Source organism: Neovison vison, chromosome 1 (assembly GCF_020171115.1).
Source record: "Neovison vison isolate M4711 chromosome 1, ASM_NN_V1, whole genome shotgun sequence".
NCBI classification, from domain to species: domain Eukaryota; kingdom Metazoa; phylum Chordata; class Mammalia; order Carnivora; family Mustelidae; genus Neogale; species Neogale vison.
The window spans coordinates 167,683,460-167,704,195 of NC_058091.1; the positions used below are offsets into that span (position 1 = coordinate 167,683,460).

Genomic DNA, 20,736 nt, shown 5'->3' on the forward strand with positions numbered 1-20,736 from the left:
GTCCCAGCATCATTTTTTGAAAGATGATTTATTCCCATTGGATTATGTTGGTGGGTCCATTTTAATGATAGGGAACACCAGCTTTTTTTTTTAGGTTTTTTCTTTATCTTTATTTTTCATTTTTTTATAAACATATAGTGTATTTTTATCCCCAGGGGTACAGGTCTGTGAATTGCCAGGTTTACACACTTCACAGCACTCACCATAGCACATACCCTCCCCAATGTCTATAACCTCACCCCCTTCTCCTGACCCCCCTCCCCCCAGCAACCCTCAGTTTGTTTTGTGAGATTAAGAGTCACTTATTGTTTGTTTCCCTCCCAATCCCATCTTCTTTCATTTATTCTTTTCCTACCCCCTAATCCCCCACATTGCATCTCCACTTCCTCATATCAGGGAGATCATATGATAATTGTCTTTCTCCGATTGACTTATTTCACTAAGCATGATACCCTCTAGTTCTATCCATGTCGTTGCAAATGGCAAAATTTCATTTCTTTTGATGGCTGCATAGTATTCCATTGTGTATATATACCACCTCTTCTTTATCCATTCATGTTGATGGACATCTAGGTTCTTTCCATAGTTTGGCTATTGTAGACATTGCTGCTATAAACATTTGGGTGTCCCTTCGGATCACTACGTTTGTATCTTTAGGGTAAATACCCAGTAGTGCAATTGCTGGGTCATAGGGTACTTCTATTTTCAACTTTTTGAGGAACCTCCATGCTGTTTTCCAGAGTGGTTGCACCAGCTTGCATTCCCACCAACAGTGTAGGAGGGGGAACATTAACTTTAAGCAAAATAGTTATCTTCCCATGCCCAGAAAAGATTTCTAATCTCAGTAGTAGACCTGTACTACAAAAAAAAAAAAAAAATTTACTCCATTGTTATATTTTAATTTTCTTTGTTAAAAATGTATGGAAATTTCTTTCATCATACAAGTACCTACATAACATCGCTGAAATTGCCTCTTGGTCCACAAAGCCTAAAATGTTTACTGTCTACCCCTCCAAACTTGCAGACTATAGAGACATTCTATAGGACTCTAATTAATGCATAACTTTCAAGTCATTATTGAAATATATGTCTCATGACAATTTCAGAAACAACCCATTTCAACCCTTTCAACATTCATCAATTCTTGTGATGATGTAAATGTAGTTCCTTATATCTCACCATACTGCTTTGAACCTTTGGTTGAAGAGCCATACTTGTTCCAGAGCAAGAGGACATTTCACAGGGGTAGAGCTCAGGATGAAGACACAGCTGCCCTGCTTGGGACAGCTTGTCCCACTATACTTTCTGCAGTGCTGAGATCCCAGACCCAGGACAGGTACAGGGGATACTGCCTTTCTTTTCCTCTGAAAGCAGATTCTTGCCTGGGTTTTATCATGGCTTGCTTTCACCTCTCCACTGGTTGTAGCTTGGGGCAGCTTGCCTTTGTCCTGTAGGGGCAACGTGGTGCTGACCCTAAGGAACCAACTTCCTTTCCAGAATGAGCAGCTTTTTCCAAGATGAATATGGTTTCCCCTGCCCTTCAAAGGTAGTTCAGCTTTGATCCCAGTCTCAGTTTTCAGGACCTATTTCCAGTTTAAGCTCCTTCAACACCAGGGACTTCTGTTGAACATGTTGTATTTAACATATAAAGAAAGGCTTTAAAATTTCTGTCCATTCAGTGCAGGAAATGGGATTCGGTGGTTGAAGAAAGAAAGAACTAAGGAATTGGCTGGAACAACAGAGAGCAGTACAAAGCTAGCAAAGCAAACAGGGCCACCACAACATATGAAGCACACTAATCTCTCTACAAGCCAGTCTCCCAACAGGACAAAAGAGAAGCAGCCGCCAGCAGCCCCATTTGGTGTGCATCACACAAATCTTGTCATCATTGACAGCAGGACTTCCTAGCTGCTAATTACAGGGGAAAGAGTTGTTTTTGCCCTGCATTCATTCCGAAAAGTCTTATTCTTGCTTATTCTGCCACAGTCCTCTATATCCTTCCTAAAAGAGGGAAGAGCAAGAATTGGGATACAGAATCGCAGAACTAGGGTTCACCAGAGGATGCAGAAAGACAGAGCAATACAGGTGAGACACCTTCTGGCCTTAAGTAACTAACTGCCAGAGACCCAACATGGGAACTTCTTGGTAGAATAATGACCGTCAGTCACTAGAAACATAGACAGATGAGACAGTTTTCATTGGTTTAGGGTATCTCAAGGGTATGAATGAAAATGTGCTGTCCGCTCATCTGGGTGTAATAAGAATTGAAGTCAATTATTTTGAGACCTTTGACTTTATTCTGCTTTTTCAATATTGCTTTGGCAGCTCTACTTCCTTTGCCTTTCCACATAAATTTTAGAATAAGCTTGGCTCTATCTAGAGAAATTCCTATTGAAATTTTTACTGGAATTGTTTTAAATCTATGGATTAAGCTGATGAGAATTAACAACTATATGACGTCTTCTGATCTGTAAACATGGCATGTGTCTCCACGTGTTTAGGCCTTCTTTGATGTTACTCACCAACATTGTATAGTTTTCAACATAGAGATGCCACACATTTGCCAAATCTTCTCTTTTTTCCTTCTGGAGTTATTGCAAATGGAGTAGGTTATTGAATTTTTTTTCTAATTGTTCATTGCTACTGCATAGATAGGGACACTGATTTTTGTATGCTAACCTAGTTTCTTGTGACCTTGTTAAACTCCTACTTTAACGCTTAGTGTTCTAAGAGCATCTTTATTGATTTCCTGGGGTTTTCTTAGTGGACAATTTCAACATCTGAATAAAGACCATTTTATTTCTTCCTTTCTAAACCAAATACCTTTCATTCCTTTTTCTTGCCTGATTGCACTGGCAAGGATTTCCACTACAAAGTTGAATAGGAGTGTGTAGAGTGGACACGTGAACTTGTTCCTGACCTTAACATCGTTCAGTTGATTACCACTAAGCATGTTGTTCGTTGTTGGGTTTTGGTAGAAACCCTTTACTAGGTTGATTTCTCCTTTATTTCTAGTTTTCTGAGTTTTTATCATAAATGGGTATTTAATTTTGTTATCCTCCCCCCAATCAGTGATATGTGTATTTGCTTCTCTTTCTTGTTAAGTTTGGATAATATTTGTAGAATATAATTCTACAGGTTCACTCTTTTCTCTGTCATCTGTATTCTGGTACTGAGTTCTTCCAGTGTTTTTTGTAAATCTGGTTATTTTTCAGTTCTAAAATATCCACTTGGTTCCCCTCCCCTTTTCTTTTAACATTATCTATTTTCCTCCTGGGACATTTAAAGTTTCCATTCAAGAATGGTCATGCTTTTTGAAATGCTGTTGTAATACCTACTCTATAATTCCAACATCCATGTTACCTCAGGATAGTGTCTGTTGTCCTTTTCCTAGGAATGTAGGAATTTTTATGACTTTTATATTTTGTGCAATTCTGCATTATATCCTGGGCATTTTGAATATTATGAGACTTTAGGTCCAGATCAGGGCTGAGTCTTGGCTCACATACAAAACTCTGGTGGATTTCTTTTTCAGGTGGTGAACCTGACACATTCCAGCTCCCATGGGATACTTACCTCCAGACCCAAGTGGCAGGAAAGTAGTGTCTCTGAACAGAGATAAGTGTTCCCCACCCTCAAATGTTTAGAGGCCTGCTTACCACCACTGTTCTTGCCATAAGAATGTCTGAAAATACCAGAGTGCTCTTACTTCAAATTCTGGTTTTCTTCTTAAATCTGTCTTCTACCATACTAGTCAGGGTTCTCAAATGGCTGCTCCATCTCTAGGGTTTTTATTTACATTAGGGGGGAGACAAGATGGCAGATGCATACTCCATTTAAACTGGAACAGAACAGGGCACCGGGGTGGCTCAGTCAGTTAAGCATCTAACTCTTGACCTCATTTCAGGTCTTGACCTCAGGGTTGTGAGTTCAAGCCTCACATTGAAAAATAAAGTGGAATAAGAATAAACCAAAAATTATTTTATTTCCAATGATTACATCCCCAGGAGATAAACTGTCAAATAGGAAATTTACATGAGTACAAAGGAAAAATTTTGACAGGAAGCTTCATATTCATCACATTATGCAATCACTTTTTGCCTCAAATTTTTAATTAAAATTATAAACATATGGAAAAATGTAAAGGATGACCAATGAACATCTCTAAATCCTCCACAAAGTTGACTAATTTTTCACAACACCTAATTTTTTATGTACTTACCTGAAAATGTGCTGCAGATATCATGACTTTTCAAACTTGAAAACTTTTACATGCATCTCCTAAGAGTAAGAGCATCATCCTAAATACCTCAATACCATCATCACTTCTAGGAAAATTAAACATACGACATTATCTAAAACCCATTCCATCCTCATACTTCCCCAAGTATCCCCTCCCAAATGTCTTTTATAGTTGCTCTAATTTTTCTGAATCAGAAGCCAACTAAGGATCACACCTTGCTTATGACTCTTGAGTGCCTTAATCTAGAAGTCTCTTTTGTTCTACTACGTTGGCTTTTTGAAGAGTCCAGAGCAGTTGTCTTGTATGGAGTCTCAAACTTTGGGTCTATTTCCTCTTCATGGAATTCAACTTGTTCCTCTATCTTTTGTCTTTCTTATAAACAGGAACATAAATCTGGATAAGAGGTTTAATTACATTTTCATCAAACACTCTTGGCAAGAATACGTCACAGATTATCATGTGCACCTCATAAGGCATCCCATCAGGAGCCACATCACGTCAGATTGTCCCACTAGTAGTGAAACTCGGTTTCTCCAGATCTATTAGATTTGTAATTGGTATCTGTGACCTTTGACACCATATAATTTTCCTTAAATATTTTTTCACCTAATGGGCTTATCAGCCATTGAATTTGCCTAGTTTAATTACATGAAGGATTATAAAATGCTGATTTTTCTAAAACTCTCATTCCAGTTAAAAGATGTCATTCTTCAGTTTAGCTTATAGAGCTTTCCTTTTCTTTATCTTTTTCATTATGGTCTCATTTTTACTTAGCATGTTATAACTAATTAGAGTGACTGTTATATTTGATGTTTAAATTATCTTAAATTTGACCAGTGAGAGCACCTTCAAGTTGGCTCCCATGTCCTTCTGACATTATCCTTTGAGTGCTTCTTCTTGAAGTGCTATCTTTTTGTTTTGTTTCATAAGAAGATACCCCCGACACATCTTCTACTTTCCCTGCTCCATATATAGAATCAGCCATTATCCCAATGAGCCCAGGTTCCTTTTAGTGGGGGATAGCATTTAGAAACCAAAATCTGGGTACTAAGCATTCTCTTTGCTATTGGGTAACCAAATGTTCTTCTCTAGAATATCTTGCAAATGGCTCTGTCCAGTGTTAAACACTGAGGTCTTTTTAAAACTTTATGTCCTTGTAAATATACTTAAATATATAAAAAGATATTTTCAAGTGAGCTAAGGCAGGTCAAGAAATATGCTATGCTGAATGCCTGCATTTAATTCTAAAACCTTTCTCAGACAGAAGGTTCTAGCTCCTTTTATTAAAACACTTTTTTAAAGGATACCAATGGTGAAAGTGAGACATAAAATAGTGGGAAGTGGGCCCAGGGTAAAATGCAATGTATGTTAAAAATATGGAAAATGTTTGGAAAGCCAATTTTAACTGAAGACTAGAATGTTTAACAATAATATTCAAAATATTCACATATCACTTTACACAAAAGGATTCCTAGAAGATGAATATAACAAAAACAAATGAAAAGGCAACCTTCTACATGAAAACCCCAAAAGCAATTTCACCATCTGGACTCAGCTGAGTCTGAGGATTTATGTCTAGTTATTATAAAAGCAGATATAATTAGGAACACAGGAGAAAAAGAACAAGACTGAGATTGCAGTTAGCGGGATCCTGGCAAACAAAGAAATAAAACTGATTAAATTACTGCAATTATGCCCAATCAGTTTACAAAACAAATAGTGAATAGTACTCTTGGGGCTTGAGGTTGGAAGCCAATGATTATAATTCGTATCTACAATTACCATAGAAAACCAGAGCTGAAAACTTAAGATTCTAGCCTTGACTCTGCCCAATAAGCTCAATTTCATTAGTAAAATGAAAAGCTATACATAAACTAAGTGAAAATTCCTCCTGGCTCTAATGAGCTACCAGGTGTACAGTCAGATTCTGCAAATAGGTACCTTCTGCAACAGGTAAGAGAGTATTTGCCTGACAGTCTCCCTTGCTTTAGTTCACTACACTTTCTAGAATACTATCCTAGAACTCTATTTGGGAGTGTCAAATCATGTCCAATTAAGAAATATATAAGGAAAAGGAAAAGAGATCCCATTTGAGCAAATTTTTAATTTCCCAAACTAAATTCTAAATTAATGAAACCACACTTTTTAATCATCAGGGACTTTTGGAAAAAATATACATGTATTCTAAAACTATATGTTTATATATATATGTCTGTATGTCCTGTGTCCACGTACATATATTTATATATACAACCTGCTGCTGAGGCAGTTCATAAAAAGTGATTATTTCCACGTGAGAATTTGAATTTAAAGAATTCCTTTTTACCTTGAATTTCTCTTTATGGAAGAGAGCATGTCCTACGCTTGCTTGCCATTTTAGCAAATACAGCCTCACACTTATTCACGTTAACTCAATGACTAATTTAAAAGAAAATTCATATTGAAGCTTGCGCTTAGAAAGGGAATAAACTTTAAAGAAAGAAACAAAACGTATATTCCATTATTTTCATGGTTTTTTTTTAAGTTAGGCCTTTTATGTTTTTTTCCATGAACTAAAAAAAAAGGTCTATGTTCTTAGAAACCTTATTAGCATTTAATGGTACTTAGAAAATTTGACAAATCAGTGCTCTTCATAATCCCACTGATCAATTTCACCATGACGTAGTGGGAACTAGTATATTTTCTCCAACAGTAAAAAAAAAAAATCTAATCCAGAATCTGTGCCCTATTTATTATTCTCCAATAAAGAGTCTTGAATTATTTGAGAGAAGAATTACACTTCACCGGGCTTATCTGCTCTAAGGAATCTCTGATACTGAGTAAGGGAAGAACTGTAGATAAATGGCTTCCCGTAGTCCTTCCATTTATAGAGTTTTTCTTTTGTGTGAACTTTCTTGTGTCTGCACAGGTTTGATCTGTAACTGTAGGCCTTCCCACACTCCATACACTTGTAGAGTTTCTCCCCGGTATGGATTCTCTCGTGTTCAGTGAGGAATGAATACTGACTGAAGGCCTTCCCACATTGATTACACTGGTAGGGCTTCTCTCCCGTGTGAATTCTCTGATGCCTATACAGGTTGGATTTGCAACCAAAGGCTTTCCCACATTCTCCACAAGTATAGAGCTTTTCCCCGGTGTGAATTTTACGATGTTCGTTGAAGGAGGAATACTGGTTGAAGGTTTTCCCACACTCGTTACATTGATAGGGTTTCTGGCCAGTATGAATTCGCTGGTGTTCGAGAAGGGTTGAGATACGTGTGAAGGTTCTCCCGCATTCCAGGCACTTACACAGCTGCTCCCCGGTATGAAGCCTCTGGTGTTCAGCCAGGGATGCAAACTGGCTGTAACCTTTCCCACATTCACTGCATTTATAGGGTTTCTCCCCTGTGTGGATTCTTTGGTGTCTATGAAGTTTTGCTCTACAATTGAAGGCCTTCTCACATTCGGCACATTTATAGAGTTTCTCGCCGGTATGAATTCTCTGATGTACGGTGAGAGTTGAACACTGACTGAAGGCTTTCCCACATTCCTTGCAGCGATAGGGTTTCTCTCCTGTGTGTACCCTCAGATGCTTGATCAGGGTTGAACTGCTGCTGAATGCTTTCTCACATTCATTACATTTGTAAGGTTTTTCTCCCGTGTGGATTCTCTGATGGGCAAGAAGGGAGGATCTATGGCTAAAGGTTTTCCCGCACTCATCACATCTGTAGGGTTTCTCACCAGTGTGAATTCTCTGGTGTTCAATCAGATGGAGACGCTGGGTGAAGCTTTTCCCACATTCATGACAAGTATGAGGTTTTTCTCCTGGGTAAATCTGGAAGCATCTCATTAGGTCAAAATTCTGTTTAAGATCTTTCCCAAAGGTGTAATAGATATTGGGTATCTTTTCTATAGGAACACTCTGCTGTGTAACAAGAATTGTATTTATAAGTAAGCCTTTCCCCAATTCAAGACTTGTCTGCTTTACTTCTCCACTCATGGTTTTTTTGTGGGAGGTCACCATTTGCCCAAGAGATTTCTTCTGCTGCTCCTGTCCCGTCCTGCTCTCAAATTCAAAAGTCTGTACAAAATTGGTGTCCCAGTCACCACACTTAATGGACCTCTTTATTATTCCCTGAGATGTTTCTTCTCTAAAAAAGCCTTGTCTGGGAGGCAAGGCTTCCATTTCCATCTGAGCCTTGAGACCTGGAACGAGTCAGAAGCATAATGGTGGCACCTCTACTGGGAGAGACAGACGTGCATCAATGGAATGAAAAAATTGGTAATAGTACATATAAAAGAGCTCTGAAACCTCTTTTTTTTTTTAGATTTTATTTATTTATGTATCAGAGAGAGAGGGCGAGAGAGCAAGCACAGGCAGACAGAGTGGCAGGCAGAGGCAGAGGGAGTAGCAGGCTCCCTGCAGAGCAAGGAGCCCGATGCTGGACTCGATCCCAGGACGCTGGGATCATGACCTGAGCCGAAGGCAGCTGCTTAACCAACTGAGCCACCCAGGCGTCCCTGAAACCTCTTTTGATCTCAAATATGGACTTGGCATCTGGGTAAAAACCAGACGAGATGGAAAGAGAGGTGAAGAGGGGAAGAAGTGGTTTGGGAGGGTACAGCGGACAAATGAACACTGAAAACGAAGAGACTTGCAACTTGAGAGAAGTAAATACAGAGATAAGAACTGGTTGAGCAGAAGGGATGAAGCTACAGAAAAATGTCAGCTCGTAAGCTTCAGCTGGATACCACAGGATACTTCAGTTAATTATTTCCTACTCTGTGTAAGGAGCCACGAAGCAGGTAACTTGTCTTTATTTTCTCTTTTTAGGTTTACTTATTTTCTTTAGTAATGTCTACACCCAGTGTGGGGCTCTAACTCACAACCCCGAGATCTAGAGTCACATGCTCCCCCAACAGAGCCAGCCAGGTGCCCCGTTTTCTCCTTTCTATTCACATGCGGCTTTTATTATGTTTTTGTCATGCTCTCGCCAAAATTTTATACACATTAATTTTAAAATCTCTGCAGTATTTTAAGTTTTGTGAAATCTGTATGTGAATATGATTTCATATCATAGTCTGTGACATGAGACAGCCTGCCATCACTTCGCTCCTTCCTATTTGATCCTGAGGAGAAACAGATATATTTGTCTCTTCTAGTAAGTGGCAACCAGAAGATTAACCTCTGCAGGAATCTCTTTACATGAATGAAAGCCTGCATGAAATGAGTCAATATGTCCCAGCGATCTGTAATACACCCAGGGTGCAAGCTCAGACCGGACGGTAAGTGAAAGAGTTTAGTTTGAGCTGATTCTAAGGAAGTGTGGGTTAAAATCTGGCTCTCTTTTAATCAATCCATGACTGAAAATACATTAAAACTAGGTCTTTGGAGCTGCCTGGGTGGCTCAGTGGGTTAAGCCTCTGCCTTCAGCTCAGGTCATGATCTCAGGGTCCTGGGATCGAGTCCTGCATCAGGCTCTCTGCTAGGCAGGGAACCTGCTTCCTCCTTCCTCTCTTTCTCTCTCTCTGCTTGCCTCTCTGCCTACTTGTGATCTCTCTCTGTCAAATAAATAAAATCTTTTAAAACAAAACAAAACTAGGTCTTTGTATGTACTTAAATAATAAAATAAAGTATAACTAGGTTATGTATGTTAATAAAACCCACTGAGTTTTAGTAATAAAATGTATTTTATTAAAATCAAATAGTAAGAGAAAGAAGACATACATGCACTAAATCTGTATAAAAATACTCTAATCTTGTTTTTCTAAAGAAATTTAACTAGCAAAGCCTAAATTAGCCATCTCTTTTTTATAATTTTACAATGTGCTTTACTTATATATTCGATCATTTTACTAATATATATGCATATGAAACCTGAAAATAATTCAAGTATTTATTCAGGGGGAACAGTGGATACGTCTTACGGTTATTTCCTCGTCCCTTACTGTGCACACTACAAGTACACAATTAGAATGTCTTACATTAAAAAGATAATGCATGGGACGCCTGGGTAGCCCACTGGGTTAAAGCCTCTGCCTTCAGCTCAGGTCACGATCCCAGGGTCCTGGAATCGAGCATCAGGCTCTCTCCTCAGCAGGGAGACTGCTTCCTCCTCTCTGCCTGCCTTTCCATCTACTTGTGATTGCTCTCTGTCAAACAAATAAATAAAATCTTTAAAAAATAAAAAAATAAAAAGATAATGCATGAATGGGCAGAGTGAGTTGGAAAAATCAAGAAAGGCACTTGACCTCAAAACTGAGGTCTTCTGGGGCACCTGGGTGGCTCAGTGGGTTAAAGCCTCTGCCTTCGGCTCAGGTTATGATCCCGGGGTCCTGGGATCGAGCCCCGCATCGGGCTCTCTGCTCAGTGGGGAGCCTGCTTCCTCCTCTCTCTCTCTGCCTGCCTCTCTGCCTACTTGTGGTCTGTCAAATAAATAAAGAAAAATCTTTTAAAAAAATAAATAAATAATTTTTTAAAAATGAGGTCTTCTCTCATGCTGGATTCCTGAAACCTAATCAGTCATTTATTGAACAAAGACCAAATAATCAGCAAGGATAACATGAAACAAAGACATGACTGGACAGGAATAGCTTGTTTCCCCTTGGCATGAGAAGCCTCAAATGTACAATTCAGGTCTGAGGGTCAGAGAACCAAGATACCAGCATGACAGTATTAGCAGGGAGTGATTTTATGAAGCAAGGTGGATAATAAAGAGGGGATGGGTTTCAGCAGAACAAGAAAAGAAGACCCTGTGCATCAGAAATGAGGCCTGAGCAAAGTCATCTGGGGGGAAGTAAACCTATTTAGGAGACGCTTATTGAGTAAAGAAGGAAATCCAGGCCGGAATTCATTAACATTTTTATTCAACAGAGTTCCTGAACAATGGGCGGAGGAACTCAGAAGAACAATACAGGTGTTGTATGCTCTTTGGCAGGTAATAATAAGATGAAGTGGTCATATTTGGTAGAGTGGGCAGCTTGGACCAGAGCGAGGACAGAGTGGAAGCTGAGCAATGATGCAGTTGCCGTAGTCGTCTTTTTTTTTTTTTTTTTTTTTTTAAGATTTTGTTTATTAATCTGAGAGAGAGAGAGAGAAAGATAGGCAGGCAAAGGGACAGGGAGAAGCAGCAGGGGGAGCCCAACACGGGACTCCATCTCAGGACCCTGGGATCATGATCTGAGCTAGAGGCAGATGCTTAACCAACTGAGCCACCCAGGGGCCCCAAGACTGCACCGAGTTTTTAATTTTGAGCCTCATCAGCACTGAGTTCATCATCAAGGCAGCTCAATTAAATTCAAATGCAGGATATTTGATGCCAGAGGCACAGAATTCAAAGAAAAACCTGGTCTCTTCCTTAAATATATACAATCCAATTAAGAAAATAAATAATAACAAAGGAACTATAATTCGCTAGGAAAGATGCTGTCACGGATGCGTTTGAGACATGGAGAAAGTGGCATATGAATGTGAGTGACTGAGAAATGAATGGTGACTGGGAAGCAGGAGAAATAAGGAAAACCTACAGGTCATGTGGACAGGTGGGTCTTGCAGGGTAAGAGGGTTCCCAGGGGACAAGATGGAGGTGGTAATCCAAGAAGGAATGACACACAAACGTAATGTGTGTGCAGGTTTGGCGGGAACATGAGCTGGCATGGAAGGGATCACCGATTCCTGTAAAGCACCACGGAAGCAGGCTATGAAGTAGGTTTAAGGTTGCATAACTAAGAAGCAACGAGTTCTTCTAACGGACAGGATTAATACACCTGAGTTTCAAAAAGATTGCTCTGTGGATGGAGCAGAGGTCAGGAGAAGAGAACAAGACTCAGAGAGGGTGGGTAACTTTCCTGCAGCACAGAGCACTTGTGAGCCGTGGCATCGGTAACGGGAGCTTAGGAATGTCTAAATTCAAACCAAGATCTTAAGTGCTATCCTGTACTACTCACTAACTTTTTGAAGATAAATGCATTTTAATAAAGATGAAAAGTATTGGTAAAACCAAAAAAAGAAAAAAAAAAGCCCATAAAGGCAAGAATCATAGATTAAAGGCCAAACCACAAAGACAGAAGGAAAATATTGCAAATCCATGTTACACGGTGAACAGAAATGAGAAAGGTGATCTAGGTTTCTGTCACTGCTTTTTAGCTCTTTGACTCTGTGAGCAAACATTTTATAACCTCTGATGATGCGCTGTTTCTTCTAATATAAAGAGGGATATCTAAATTTGACCATCTTCAAGTGATCCTCCAGCTCCAACCACCTACAGTTTTAGGATAAAGACCAGTGAGACTAGCCAGGGCTAGAAGAGGATGTGCACACTACAGATCTTGGGACCAACTCCAGCTGCTGTTGCTGGAAGGCCGCCACACCAATCCCGGTACCACTATCTCTGACTGCGTCTGCATTACGGATGGGGAGTTAAAGGGTTGCAGTAGAGAACCCCTGGTCCCCAAGCCAACTATTTACCATCTGGTCCGTTGTAGGAAACGTGTGCCAACCCCTGGGCAGGAAAGGCTACAGCGGTCAAGGAGAGCTGGTTGCCTCTAACAGTGGGACAGGAGAGCCCAATCCCCCTGGAGATAAAAGGGAAATGTTGAGCTAAGAAATCAGAGACACGGGAGCATGGACAACTCTGAAATATGTGGTTGGTGAAAGAAATTACAAAGAATTCGAGACAGAAGGTGTAAAGTATTTAAAATCTGCCAGGCATGAATGCATGTAAAGGCAGATGGGAAGAAATCCATGAAAGCCAACAGGCCAAGATGGCAGAAGGGAGGGAGTGAAGCCACAGGAAAGGAAAAGAGGTTGAGAATGTGTGGAGTGTTAAGGAGGAGAAAAAGAGGTCTACACAAGGGCTTTCTTGAGCCAAGAATACCATCACAACCACGGAGCCTCCAGTCAGGAGGCCCTGGCTCACAGTTTCCATGCAAGTTCTCCCAGCATGCTTCCTCATGGTGGGCTCATGTACAAAACACCCTGAGCCCATTTCCTGGACACTTACTCACCTAGAGAAGCATCTTGAGGAAGTTCCCTGTCCACCAGGCAGGGGTCTTCTCCTTGTTGCAATTGGCAGATCACCTTCGGCGTTGAGCACGGAATCCCTGTTCGTGAGGAAAGGAACGGGGTTGGAACAGGGGGGCTTGAAGGGCAACCCCAGAGCTCACAGTGCAGAGAAGGGAGGCACAGCAGGCAGCACCAGTGCTTCTGAGGGTCCCGGGCTCTCAGGGATGGAGCAGGAGACAGGGCTCGGTTCAGAAATAGGGGGCCCCCAGCTATGAATGTCTCTAACATGGGTGTCCTGTAAGTTTCTCAGATGCTAAATGGGGACCCAGGAATTGGATGAGAACAGGGGTCAGGAGGCGGGGTGGGAGGAAGGCAGAGGAAGGAGAAGAGCACAGCGTGAAGGGTGGCCTGACATCAAACACACACTTTCCACTTCACAGAGATTCGTCCTTCTCCAGGGGCACGGCAGAGGAGAAGCTGCAGACTCTGAACCCCAAAGAGGCGGCTCCCCTGGCAGATTCTTCCTTATAGACAAGCCTCCTTACCCAGCGAGACGAGGGTGCCGTAGTTCTCCAGCATCACCTCCCGGTACAGGGTTCTCTGTGCGGAGTCCAGGCGCAGCCACTCGTCCTGGCTGAAGAGCACGGCCACGTCCCTGAATGTCACAGACCCCTGCAACGGGAAATCCATTCCTTCTCAGTGGGACCAGCTTCTCCACTGCTCGGTAGGTACAGGGCTGGTGTGGGGATGTGTAGCAACCAATCCTGAAAATGTCCCAGGATTCAAAGAATTTCACCTTAACTTTTTATGTTATTTTGGGGACCACCCAGCAACTAGGTCACAAATGTCTATTGGGAACCCACTGTGGGCCAAGTTCTGGGAGGGTAGGGGGGGTAAAGGCTGCCCTGCCAACGGGGAATTTCAATCTCAGCCTGGGACCTGTCAGAGTAACTGAGCATGTACATTCACCTCCTTCTCACTCAAAATCCAAATTAAATGAAAGTAGGGCGGGGGGTGGGGGTGCAGATCAGAATTAGAGCAAGGCCATAAAACTGTGGAAATGCCATTAGCAGAACAGAAATGAAAAGGAATTTCTGAGCTGTAAAGCAAATTGTAAGAATATCATTAGTTCTTGTTTACTGGGTACTTGTATGTTAGGGACTATGACAGGAGCTTTGTACACAGTATCTTCGCTGAGTTTCAGAGAAATCCTATTAAGAAGATGCTATAATTAAATCATTTTGCAGATGAAGAAACATCTCAAAAGGTGATGTCACCTCCCAAGGTAATTCGGTTAGAAATTGGTGGAGATTGAAACTGAATTCAGGCAGACAGAGCTATACCTATACTCTAAGCTATACTGTCTGTCACACGGGTTTCCACAGTCTATGGAGACAAAAAAGATGCAAAGGACCTGCAAGACTACACAGGTGCCAAAGGGAACTATGAGAGAAGGAAATTCTTGCAAGAGAACCCCATTATACCCCAAAGCAGAGGTTGGCCAGATGCCAACTCTTGTATGAAAGGGTTGGAACACGGAAAATGATACATTTTGACCTTGTGATTCTACTTTTAGGATTCGACTATAAGAAATTCTCACACAACTGGATAGGGATATTTGTTCAAGGATGTTCACTGGAACTCTACTTACATGCCAACAGTTGTGGTAGGCTGAGTAATGAACCTGTGAACACTATATCACTATATATATATAGATATAGATAGATAGATAGATACATATATGACTAAAAGGACTCTGGGGGCACCTGGGTGGCTCAGTTGGTTAAGTGTCTGACTCTTGATCTCAGCTCAGGTCATGATCTCAGGATCATTGATATCAAGCCCCATGTCAGGCTCTATGCTAAGCAGGGAGTCTCCTTAAGATTCTCCCTCTCGGGGCACCTGGGTGGCTCAGTGGGTTGAGCCTCTGCCTTCAGCTTGGGTCATGGTCTCAGGGTCCTGGGATGGAGACCTACATTGGGCTCTCTGCTCAGCAGGGAGCCTGCTTTCCCGCCTACTTGTGATCTCTCTCCCTCTGTCAAATAAATAAATAAAATCTTTAAAAAAAAAAATCTTAAAAAAAAGAAGATTCTCCCTCTCCCTCTGCCTGCCCACCACCCCACCCTCCAATTTATGCTTTCTGTTTTTTTCTTTAAAAAAATTTTTTTTTAATAAAAAAATAAAAGGACTCTGACGATCTTTTTTTTTTTTTTTAAGTTGGTTCCATGCCTAGCGTGGAGCTCAGTCTGAGGCTTGAACTCATAACCCCAAGATCATGATCTGAGCTCAAGAGTTGGACACTTAACTGACTGGGCCACCCAGACTCCCCTTAGGGATTCTGAGATGGGAAGAGCCTGATTATCCAGGTGGATCCAGTGTAATCACAGTGATCCCTGTTAGGACCCAAGAGGAGTCACAGTCAGAAGAGGACAAGGTAGTGACATGAGGACAGAAAGAGACTGAAGTCATACACTTTGAAGACGGATGAAAGCACCCCAACCCAAGGAACAGGGCTGCCACCCAAAAATGCAAACAAGGCCTAGAAACAGATTTCCCCCAAGAACTTCCAGAAAGAACCAGCCATGCTAAGAACTTGACGTTAAGCCAGTGAAACTCATTTCAGCCTGTGGACCTCCAGAACTGCAGGAGAAGACATTTATGTGGTTTTAAGCCACTGTATTGTGGCAAGTTGTTACAGGAGCAATAGGAAACTAATACAGTGGTGAAAAACTAAAGACCACCTATAAATCTATTAATGAAGGAATGGATAAGCAAATGATAGGACCCTGATTCCAGAAATGGTTTATATATATAAAACAATTAAATAGGATGAGGTGGATCTATATGGCTGACCTTGGAATTTGACATTGATACACTGGAATTTGACATTGATACACTGTTGATTCATATGAAAAATCGAGCTGCAAAACAATCCATAGTTGTTGAAAAATTATCTATCCATCCATCCACCCATCCAGATACATTTGGAAGACTACAACCAGCTGTCCACCTTCATTATTCTTTCATGTTTGTGGAGGGGCAGAAAAGAAATCTTTTGTTTATTACTCTGTACTCTTACATTGTTTAACAGGCTGTGTGAATTTGTTTTGAAATGTTTTTGATTCATTTTGGTTTGTGCATTGAGTTTTCAGCTCTACCTCTTTGCATTCGTAGTGGTTGCTCTGAGAATTATAATATACCTTCTTAGTTTATGGTCTAGTTAGAGCTAACATTTGATTTCACATAGAATGCAAGAACCGTGTGAGTATATGGGAATTTCCACTACCCCTTCCTCATGCTGTCCTTGTTAGAAAGATGCTCTCACTTCGGAGAGTTGACAGGACTCACCAGACCTCACCAGGCACACTCAGAAAGGCAATGGCTACAGTGCAACAATACAGAGTGCACTGAGGCCCTGGAGGAATGAGAGGTGTTCCATGTGCAATCTCCCTTTATTTGCACACACGGATGAGGCCGTGTCCTTGGATTTTATAGAAGGAATTTTGATTCAGGAGAGCTCAGAGAGGAAACTCTGAGCAGGGGCCTTTTGTGTATCAAGGAAGGCTTGTCAAACCATGTAGGCCAGCTGTCAATGGTAAGTGAAGAAGATGACCCTGGGGGTAGCCAGGGGCACTGGGATCTTAAACAACACATCCACTGCCTTTATTGTGCCCAGGGTCAAAAATAATCCACTCGGGCATCCTCAGAGATAAAGACAGAGCTTTTCCGGTCCAGACACAAATGTACTCTAGATCCACGGCTGTCATATGCACTGTATCCCACTACATTATAAACCCCATCATTCAGCATATTTTTCTCTAAACAATTGTAGACATTTTAAAGAAACTGAGAGGAAAAAGTATGTCTATATTTATATTTATAGCCTCCATTTCTAAAGCTCTTCACTTCCTTGCCAAGATGAGAGCTCCCATCTGGCATTATTTCCTTTCAGTCCGAAGAACTTCCCTCCCTCTTCATTCTTAAAGGATACTTTTGTTGGTTATAGAATTCTGGGTTGAAGTTTTCTTTCTTTCTCTCACATAAAATGTCATTCTATTGTTTCTGACGAGAAGCATTTAGGCACTGATGCTCTGTATTTCATATGAACATCTTATTCTGTTTGCTTTCAAATCTTTGGTTTTCAGTAAATAAGTGGTCAAAAAAAGAAAAAACCTGGCTCTGGGTTCCAAAGACCCTCCTCTCCAGCTTCCCTTCACTACGACCAAGCTCATGGGTATGGGAGAGCTCAGTGAAGAGCCCTCCCTCTGGGGAGAGAGCAGCCCGGTCATTGCTAGATATTGCTTTGCACTGAGTTTTGCTGCTCTTTACATTCTGGTTTCCTGAAACACCCGTCTCCTTGTCATTCGAGAATCAAAGCAAAGCCTAAGCTAGTGGCAAGAGGCCTACCAAATCTGGCAGTCCTAAAATAATGCTGTTGTTGTTTATGATGATAAAAAACAGTAATAAGAACCAGCATTTACTGAGTATTAATATGCACCATGCACTGGTCTCAGCATTTTACATATACTTTCTTGGAGCCTAATGTTAACTGTATCGGTGGCCTTGTTTGGGGTCAAGGCTAGCTGGGAGACCTTGGTTAAGTTATTTGCTTCTCCATGCCTCAACTTCCTCACATGTAAAATAAAAATATTCAGTCCTCCAGAACAGATCAAACAAGGTTTGATCATTTTATTAATTTGAGCATTTTATTAATCCCCCTTACAAATGAGGAAATGATGCACATGGAAAATAACTTGCCAAGGTCACATCCCTAGCTTGATTATGAACTTAGGAACTCAAGTTCCAGGGTCCACATTTTTCTTTTTTTTTTAAGATTTTATTTATTTATTTGACAGAGAGAGATCACAGTAGACAGAGAGGCAGGCAGAGAGAGAGAGAGGGAAGCAGGCTCCCTGCTGAGCAGGGAGCCCGATGTGGAACTCGATCCCAGGACCCTGAGATCATGACCTGAGCTGAAAGCAGCGGCTTAACCCACTGAGCCACCCAGGCGCCCCAGGGTCCACATTTGTAACCTGTAAACTAACACTACTTTGGGGGAAAGCAGCCAGTGAAAACAGAGGCTTTGGGGATGGCAGAACAGAAAATCCACAGAAGGAACAGGAGCTGGCACTGGGGGAAAGCTGTGACCTCCAGGTGGGAAAAACTCCTTAAAAGTTTGGGAATGACAGACTGTGTCTTTAGGGAAAAGCTCCAGTCTCCTCAGGCTGTTTCCCAAATCTCCTCAGAGATTTGGGGAAGATCTTTAGAAGGTTAAGGTAATGAAAATGGATGTCAAAAGGGCAAAGAGCAAGAAGAGCCCAAGAGGGGAGACAGGGGACAAGATTTAGAGACAGAGACATCAGTCGGGTCCAGAAGGAGGACATGTAGATAGTATGCCGTCAGAGCTACGCCTGACACAGAACTCCTAGTCCTCTGTCCTCTCCAGGGCTGGCCTCGGGGCCCAAGCTCAGCTGGGCTCCTTCCAGGATGCCTACCACCAGCAGCCCTGGCCTTCAGTACCAGCTTGAAATGATCCCACACCCAGGATCTTTTTTTGACTCTTCTTGGACACTGAATCATTTCCTAAGGTCAATGCCAAGAACTCCCTGAAGACAGAAATACTGCCTTTCCTTTTTGTAACTCCCATGCTCTGTATAGCATCCCATGCATAGTCGGTTTCTCAACAAATGTTCGCTGAGGGTGTCTTTGCTCCTTCCATGTCTTTGCCCCAAGTGAGACTATATCCTCTGTGACGACAAAGACCGTCTAATATGCAATACTGCGCACCAAGTGTTTATTGTAGCCAGAAACATGTATTCAGAGCTAACTCAATCCTGGGTCATCAAATGAGGTTAGGGTGAATTAAGAGTGACCTGGGGACAGAGGAGGCACAGTCCTCAGCACTCCCTCCATGAATCCTGCATCCTGGGGAAAACTTAAAAAGCTCTAGATTCCCCCAACCCCCCAGTTTTCTCTGGAGAGAAAAGTACCCAAAGAATGGAAACACCTCCACCATCTCTAAACCCAGAAAACAATTTATGAAAGAGACAAACTTCACTTACTGTCACCTTAGTGGGCAGCAAATCCATGGCCATTCTTTCCTTCTCAGTTTTCCTAACAAGGGAGTGCAGACCGCTGACAGGGTAGGTCTGGAGAAGAACAGGTGTCATGAGGAACTGTGGTGTGAAGGTGTGAAGGCTGGGAGAGAGGAAGTTCCAACCACCCCTAATGTCTACCGGGTCCCAACAAAGCCACAGCACATCAAAGATGCAGACCAAGTAAAACACGTGCTTACCAAGCCAATAAAGCTCTAAGACAATTCGCCCATCTCCATCTTCCTGTATTAACGATATTCTAATTGTTGTAAGGGGATGCTATACTGTCACCTAAGGTCTACTAGCTGTGACTCAGCAGCCTGCAAATTCCCTAGCCTTAGGGAAGCCTTAAACCGTGCACACTGTAAAACCCACAATGAACATGAATTTCCCTGGCTGCCACTTTCAAACACAGGCAGCCAATCCTCAGTCAGCCTGCCCCACCTAGCACTTTCCTTCCAGAAAAAGCCACAGTAAAGGCACTTGTCCACATCTGCTTTGTCTCTCTGCTCATGACCCACCCAGGTGCTTTCCCTGAGTGGCCCCTGCCTGGAGTGCTGCATGGGTCCCGGATATAACATAACCCGAAAACCTTCCTCGCCCCACCCCAGCCCCTGCCTGTGGCCCAATCTTACCGCACCCACAGGAATGTGTTTAAAATGCTCCCTCTGGCAGGGATGCACCCCAGATTGTTGCTTGGCAGCCCCTCCTAAACACACATTCCACAGGGGTCTACTGGGAGAGCACCCAGCTGGAAACAGCCCTGCTTCTCACACACAAACCCCACCTGGGAGGACACAGGAAAAGGGGGCCTGGAACAGCCAGACCAGTGTCAGAGGAGGGCCCCCGACACAGCTGCCTGCACTGGCCGCCTGGGTTTGCCCGAGGGCTCTTCGGGGAGCAGCACCCGGCATGAGAGCCGACACAGCTGCCTGCACTGGCCGCCTGGGTTTGCCCGAGGGCTCTTCGGGGAGCAGCACCCGGCATGAGAGCTCGGCTAGCTGAGTGTGGGGTGTCATCTGGGGCTGGGGCACCTCAGCGAGGTTGGGGAAGCTGCTGTAGGGGTAACCGCAGACACTCCAAGATGCACACCTCCTCCGCACCAGAATCAGGGGTGCTTGGCATGTATTCTTTCTAAACCTTGCCAGGACTCTAAAAAGTAATGCTACCCTATTTTACAGATGCCAGGGAGGCTGAGAACTTAGGGAGTCGGAGCGACCTGCCCGAGAAACAAAAATGGTCAGTAACGGGCAGGAAGGGAATCCTTGTTCGGGCCCAGGGCCCTCGCTAAATGTGGCAAATTAGCTGGCCACTCTGCCCGTTTCTCCGTCTGTAAACTGGGGGCAGCGCGCAGCCACTTTTCAGGGCATAAATCCCGAAGGATGAAATGAGTTCATTTATCCAAGGCGCCGGCC

The 20,736-nt window shown here is 42.4% G+C and overlaps 2 protein-coding genes across 2 annotated transcripts in view; both read right to left on the bottom strand.

The window, feature by feature from the left end:
- Positions 1–3,966: 3,966 nt before the first annotated feature.
- Positions 3,967–20,736, bottom strand: part of ZNF879 (zinc finger protein 879) — a 41,097-nt gene continuing 24,327 nt past the window's right edge. The window contains exon 6 of the mRNA XM_044262707.1: positions 3,967–8,050. Coding sequence (XP_044118642.1) covers positions 7,017–8,050 — 1,034 coding nt within the window. The 3' untranslated portion in view covers positions 3,967–7,016. The remainder of the gene's footprint in view (positions 8,051–20,736) is intronic.
- Positions 8,424–19,448, bottom strand: LOC122915898 (zinc finger protein 354C-like). Its single transcript, XM_044262678.1, has 4 exons — positions 19,289–19,448; positions 13,772–13,898; positions 13,229–13,324; positions 8,424–8,461 (listed from the first exon to the last, which is right to left on the bottom strand). Exons 1-4 carry the CDS (start codon positions 19,394–19,396, stop codon positions 8,439–8,441), a joined length of 354 nt encoding a protein of 117 aa, XP_044118613.1. The 5' UTR covers positions 19,397–19,448; the 3' UTR covers positions 8,424–8,438.